The sequence below is a fragment of the Pelophylax lessonae genome (genome assembly GCF_965119305.1).
Source record: "Pelophylax lessonae genome assembly, chromosome: 12".
NCBI lineage: Eukaryota > Metazoa > Chordata > Amphibia > Anura > Ranidae > Pelophylax > Pelophylax lessonae.
Window position 1 is genome coordinate 88,319,546 of NC_138779.1, and position 7,447 is coordinate 88,326,992.

At 38.4% G+C, this 7,447-nt stretch overlaps 1 protein-coding gene across 1 annotated transcript in view; it reads right to left on the reverse strand.

The window, feature by feature from the left end:
• SCNN1D (sodium channel epithelial 1 subunit delta) overlaps positions 1 to 361 on the reverse strand; it is a gene marked incomplete at its 5' end in the record, with an annotated part of 45,677 nt that extends 45,316 nt beyond the window's left edge. Inside the window, one exon of the mRNA XM_082273778.1 lies at positions 51 to 361. Coding sequence (XP_082129904.1) covers positions 51 to 361 — 311 coding nt within the window. The remainder of the gene's footprint in view (positions 1 to 50) is intronic.
• Between the last annotated feature and the right edge of the window lie 7,086 nt (positions 362 to 7,447).

Below are 7,447 nucleotides of genomic sequence, written 5' to 3' on the forward strand. Positions count from 1 at the left end.
GATTTTACTATGCATAATTAATGTGGTTTGTAATAACTAAAACTAAATACCTGTAGGGGTTCAGATTGCAAATGGTCACGGCAGGAAAATTGCTTTTCTTGGTCTGTAAATTTATGGCAAGTTTGGTGGGATAGGACCAATACTGGGTGAATGTGTCCCCAAACTGAAAATACATTGTTGTGAAAGCACTAATGTAAAGAACAACCCAAAAGCCCGTTTTCATTTTATTCCTCCTAGAGCAGTTCAGCCTGACAGTGCCATGAATGGTGGTGTTGTCACAGAAGAATTCAAACAGCTCTGTGAAGGATTTATAAAAATCAAACCATCCTTCTTCAGTCTTCTCTGTTTCTTCTGACCCCATCTTTAGGAATTGTTCTGTTTATTAAAGGGAAAATGTCAAAATTAACTGCATGGGTTATATAAAACTGTATTCATTAATTTACTTAAATCTTTATTTTACATAAAGTTTAAGATATGGTTTATCCATGATAGTCTGTGTGCTAAGCATAGTGGACTTTCTAAGGAGAAAGCCCAATCACTAGTTTTTCCTTTAAGAGCTTCTGCAGCCTGAAAACTCAGATGAATACCATCTCTGCAAAAATAAGAGCAAGCTTGAGTGTCTGAATCCTTCACTTGTAAATGTAATTAGACATTTAATTAGACATCTACTACTGAGATGAACTCACATATTTGTGCTTTTGGAGTATAAAAGGGGGAACAATTTGGGCACTGGCTGTATCAAAGGAAGCAATAATGAGGCTGGAATAAATCCATCCTAGGCCATCAATTTTCCATCCTGGCTAATTTATGTTCGAGTCTTATAGGTTCCTGTAACCAAATGTAGCACTACTCCCTTGGGAGCTGCTTGAAGCGGATTCCCCTGGGTTACCCATAGCAACAACTTATTAATTCTTAGCGCTTTAAGTGTTTGGCTCAGTCAAGAAACAGTCCAGGGGATTTGGTTTTTGTTGTTTTTATTGTAGAACTTGGGATGGGAGAAGGGATGAGTGGGATACTCCAACTGGATGAACTATGCACAGCTTGAGGACTTCTAGCTATGTTGAGTGCGGCGAGGTCGCTACTTCACCTTGCCACTGTAGTGAATTACTGTATAAGTGAACTGTATAGTGAATTACTCTTCAGGGCCCCGCTTGGTACTTCCTTTTATCCTTGCTCTTCAGGGTTCTGTCCTCTGACCTACTGGAGTGGTCCCACGTCCTGGGCAGACCCCCTGGTACTCACAGACACTGTTTTTCCCAGTTGACTTCTGCCTGCAGCTCCACCGTCCGCTTTCCAGGACTCTCAAGGTTCAGCTCCACACTTGGCTCACTAGGCCGACTGCCCATGACCACTTTCCTCAGGCTGCAGGAAGAGAGACAGCTGTCACCCTCCTCCTGGGACTCTGCTTCCCGTCAAAGATGCCCTGTCACATGTGTCCTTGGCTTTTATGGTCAATCCCAGGATGCTCTGCAGTGCTGCCCTCCCACTGGGACTGCCACAAAAGCCCGTTTGCCACTGGCCAGGTTTCCTCTACTGTCCAACAGGCTTCCCTATTGGATACAGTGGGGACACTCCCTCAGACCAAGTGACTCACACCTGGACACATGTAACAGGCATAACTAACAGATCAGGCTCCCCTGATAAGCAGATGGAGCATAACAATGCTTTTAACCTAGCACCTATCTAGGAGGGTGCTACACAAAGTTGGTTGGACAGATCATTTAATGTCTGTATATGCACCTTTATCCTCAGCCCAACAAATAGCTCTAACCCTCAAATGTTTAGCCATAATTCAGAAGTGCGTCTATCAAATTAATAAGTATGCTGCCATGTCATATCAACACTATTTAATACTGGCTCAGTGAAAATCCAACACACCAAACCTGTAACATAATATGTTAAAAAGAGGCCCCCCACCTTTCCCCCAATGGGAGGAAATGGTGGAAAAAAAGGGGGATTTTAAAGTGCCTAACAAGTTGTATAAATAATTATTAATCATACAATATTCCTCAAATACATAAAACAAAATAATTTTAATCAAATATTAAAAATCATAAGTTATCAATGTAACAGTGACATAGCCAGACACATATACAATCAACCCGAACGGGATAAACAAGTGCAGATAGAAGTGCAAAAAGGAGTTGGAATAACGCTTTTCGCCCGATTTTAGGGCTTTTTCAGGATCCATGTACATGATGTTAAATGTTAAATGCACTAATACAGCAAAAATATTATTGACTATTTGCTTCAACACAGCACGGTCCTGGCCGAGAAACATATATTGCATCAAATCCGTGAAAAAAAAAAACTTTTAAAAACCAAAAAGATGGGCCAGTGAGCAGCCACCATCCCTCAGGAGAAAAAAATAAAAAATAACCAGAGGGGTTATTCCCATACACTGACTTAAGTGTAAACAATCTTAGACAGCCACCATTCAATAGAAGTTTCAAAAGACGGATGTCCAGATGCCCAAATGTTCACACAAACCATCACATATCATAAAAGGAAAAAGGGAGAAACAGATCCCAAATACCTGTGGAAACAAACATTACACCTGCAAACACTATAGCAGCCACCAGGCATGCCAGCCACATCAATGATTGATAACTTATATGATTTTTAATATTTGATTGATTAATAAATTGATTTTATAAAATTAAAAAAGGGTGCGCTGATGTAAAAAAAAAAAAAAATGAAAAGCAGCAACCAAAGATCCAAATACCTGATTTGGAATTGATAAACTGAAAAAATATTGTCTGGTGCACTAAACAGAAATAGATATGACCAATTATCCTTTTATCTAAACTTGTATCCACAAATGAATACAAAAATCTATATAACAATATTGTGTCCCACAAGTGATTCAAACTATGTGATTATACAATGAAACCCCTGACGGGGGTGTGAAACTTAACAAAATAAATTAGTGTCCAAATATAGTGTCCAACACACTGTTCATAGTATATTGAACAGAAAACACCTGGGGAAGCCGAAGCAGGGCTGAAGCTGATGAGGATCTACATCCCATTCACTTCCCTGTTTAAGGGTTTTCTGGTCAATATACTATGAACAGTGTGTTCACCCCCCGTCAGGGGTTTCATTGTATAATCACATAGTTTGAATCACTTGTGGGACACAATATTGTTCTATAGATTTTTGTATTCATTTGTGGATACAAGTTTAGATAAAAGGATAAATTGGTCATATCTATTTCTGTTTAGCGCACCAGACAATATTTTTTCAATAAATTGATTTTGTTTTTTTGTATTTGAGGAATATTGGATTATTAATAATTATACAACTTGTTGGGCACCCTAAAGTCCCCCTTTTTTCCCGCCATTTCCTCCAATTGGGGGAAATGTGGGGGGCCTCTTTTTTTAACCTACCTCTATTTGGGGATATTTTCCATTGTGTATTTTACAATACAGAGTCTCCCCCCTACCTATTCACTGTGACATAATATATCAAATATGAAAGTTGGGTCACCAATGTACAGTGTGTGCCCAATTATTGGAATTTATTCATAACCCATCATGACATAAAGAGTCCATCATGTAAAAAGATTGACACGTTTCAGCCCCACTCTGGGCCTTAGTCATATGACTAATCCATAATTCATCAAGACATAAAATAATTCATCATGTAAAAAGATATAAAAGAATCCATCATGTAAAAAGATTGACGCGTTTCAGCCTCAAGCACTCTGGGCTTTAGTCATATGACTAATCCATAATCCATCAAAATATAAAAGAATCCATCATGTAAAAATATTGATGAGTTTTAGCCCCAACCACTCTGGGCCTTTTTTTTGTTTGGGGCTGAAACATTTCGATCTTATTACATGATGGATTCTTTTAGGTCTTGATGGATTATGAATGAAGTCTACTACAATTTTACTTTACATTGTGTCAGTGCTGGACTCCTACTTTCTTCATGGCAATCTATGCATAGCATGTGTCCTGGCATAGACCATTCAACATTATCCCATAGACATGGCAATCTATGTATAGCATGTGTCCTGGCATAGACCATTCAACATTATCCCATAGACAAATAGGGTTACAGCACCGCAGACTTTTCTTTTCCTTATTGGCCCCAAAACACTAGTACAGAACCATCTCCAGCAAAAGTACATTACTGTCAAATTTAGTTTCTTTAAGCCGTAAAGACATCTCACTAAGTACCAGGGCACATATGCATATCAGCATTGCATGTATATATAACAAATAACTTTTAGGAAAAAGACTTATAGCTGTACATTTTCATATAGTCTTTTCTTTCTTTATGTCACTGTTTTATTACATTTGTTTATTGTTTCCTATCTCTCTGATCCATCTGATATACTTACTGCAATATTTTCTAATATCAGTTTCACACCTTATAATTACATGTACAAAACAATCCTTATGCAATGAATAACCTTAATTTTTTTATGAGATGCTCCTGGAGCATAATTGTCTTGTATATTTAATTACTGGGCAGTACATTTCAGAGTGCAATTATAGAGCCAGAGTGCAATTGTTGTACCTTTATCCTCAGCCCAGCTCCAAGCCCTATCCCTCAAACTCAGCCATAATCTAGCAGTTATATTATCAAACTAATAAATAGCATATTATATCATACCAGCACTATTGTATTTCACTGAAAAGTTAATGTACCAAATCTATGCCATAGTATAGCAAAGATGAAAACTGGGTACAGTGTGCCAAATTGTTGGCCCCAAAACACCAGTAAATAAGAAGGATGTCCAGCAAAAGGACATCGTCTCCTTTAGAGTGTTAATATATATAATTTTTAAATTACTGTTTATATTGTATAAGTTTATTTTTTTCTATCTGATCCATCTGATATATTTAATGAAATGTTTTCTAATATCAGTTGCACACTTTATAATTCCATGTACAAAATAATCCCTATGTAAGCAATAACCTACATTTTTTTATGAGATGCTCCTGTTGGGATAATTGTTTGGGATAGTAACAGCAAATGCCTTAAACTAATTAGTAAGGGATAATAACAGCAATACACATAAAAGCTTATTCAATATATGTAAAGCATACATCAAACCAGTCTCTGGGACTTTTTATAGGACATAATGTAGATTAATTGATTTGTCTTTAAAAAGGAATACTAATGCTATGACTTTAATAATTTCTTATCTTTATACAAAAACTATTACATACATGTATATCTAATAGGTTAATATAGATTTAGGTAACTGTGTCATCTTACCTGCAGCTGCACTTCCTTTAGGTGCTGCCTCTATGAAGCTCAGGGAGATTGTCAAGCATTACAGGTCTGATCTGCTTTATAAATGGAGGAAGAATGCTTCATAGAGGAAGTTGGATAGACAGCCTTATACTGGACTTATGCACCCTGACTAACTGATTACCATATTTTAGCCAATAGAATGAACACACATGACAATTAAAATTAAAGCTGTGTAAGGAAGATATAAAAGGCACAAATTAATGCAGCTCTGCAGTCATTATACAGGACAATAAATTATATGACTATTCTCCAAAACGAATCCATACACACAAACTACTTAATAGCCTTGTGATCTATTTCACATGAAATTGTTTCTTCCCGTGTTTTTCTGCCTCCTTGCAATGCCCTTTGTGATCTTCCAAACCTCTCCTTTTCTCTCTCACTTCCATTTGTTTGGAACAAGCAGTCCATGTTAGTTGCAGTCATATTTACTGCTTTAAGCCAGGGCTTGACAAACCCCAGGCGCCAGGTCACCATTGCAACCAGAAGTTTAGACCGGGTGCTCCCCATAACCCACGCGTGCCGCTCCGCTATGTATCCACAGCTCTGTTTGCCCATTTGCGGGCCTGGGACCGGTATAGCGGGTACCGCCGGGTAGAGGCATGCGTTCGTCATTTCCGTGTGACGTCATTTCCGTGTCCCAGTTTACTGTTTCCCTGGCCGTCAAGGCTGGGAAAGAATGTAATGCAGTGTGATGTGCATTGCATTACATTCAGTGCAGCACAGGGGAGACATCCAGAGTCTAAAATAATTCTATGTCTAAAATAGTCTCATTAAAGAGAATCATCACATAGGGGACAAGTGTTAAAAAAAAAAAATCTTAATTGTAAAAAATTAAAGTTGCACCCAAGCACATAAAATCCCCCTCCCCCCCAAAAAAAATTGAGCCCACTCCACCCTATACGCACGTACATGCAAGTGGCGGGGCACCTATGCCTGAAAACCTCAATGCACATAAAATCCCCCCCCCCCCAAAAAAAAAATTGAGGCCAACCCACTCCAACTTATACGCACATACAAAACGTAAATGCAAGTGGCGGGGCACCTATGCCTGAAAAAGTCAATACCCATGCTATATATCACCACGCACGCCGGAATGAGAGCAATAACTCTAGCACCAGAACTCCTTCATAACACTAAATTGATGACCTATAGGGGGCTTTTAAAGCATCGCCTATGGAAAATATAGGGTACTGACATGTTTAAGGTTTGACATGTTGGGTGTCTTTTTACTCGGTGCAACTTCAGCTTTTATATTTTACAAAAAAAATTGGGTTATTTATTGCTTTTTCATGTCCTGTAAAATTAACTTTTATTGTGGTTTTTTACTGAAATTGAGTTTCCTAGACCTTTAGGGGTAATATCAAATGACATAAAATATTGGAACTACCACTATTTTATTCTCTAGGGTGTCTGCTTTCAGAAAATATATAATGTTTGGGGGGTTTATATAATCGTCAGGCCTCAAATGATTTTTTAAACGTGTGCAAAAAAACGCAGAAACGGCTCTGGCCGCGAAAGGGTTAAAGGAGAAGTTCACCTTTGGGAACATGTTACATGTTAAGGGGAGAAATAGTTGGCATCAGCGGAACGAATAGTGCCCCATTGTTTGTGTCAGTGGAAGGAATTATGCCCCACTGTTGGAGTCATTGGAAGGAATTATGCCCCATTGTTGGTATCAGTGGAAGGAATAGTGCCCCACTGTTGGGGTCATTGGTAGAATTATGCCCCATTGTTGGTGTCAGTGGAAGGAATAGTGCCCCACTGTTGGGGTCATTGGTAGAATTATGCCCTATTGTTGGTGTCAGTGGCAGGAATAATGCCTCAGGGGCTAGATAATGGCAAGCAAAGGGCCGCAGTTTGGGGACCACTGGTATAGTCCACAGTCCCTAGTCTAAAGTCCATCTTGGAAATGAGCAAGAGCATGGCTTCATTCCTACATACAGTGGGGCCATAAAGAACAAACACAGTCACCCTCTAACCAGAAGTTGGATCATATCAGCAACTTTTTTGAGTTATGAATACATACTTGAATAAAATGTATCTTAAATCCTGAGTTTAGTGTCACTTTAAAAAAAATCTTTGAATTTTAAAAGCAAGAATAAATTTTTTTAAAGAACACTGGGGCGGACAGGAAAGGGATAATAAAAATGGCACCTTGAAGTGTTACTAA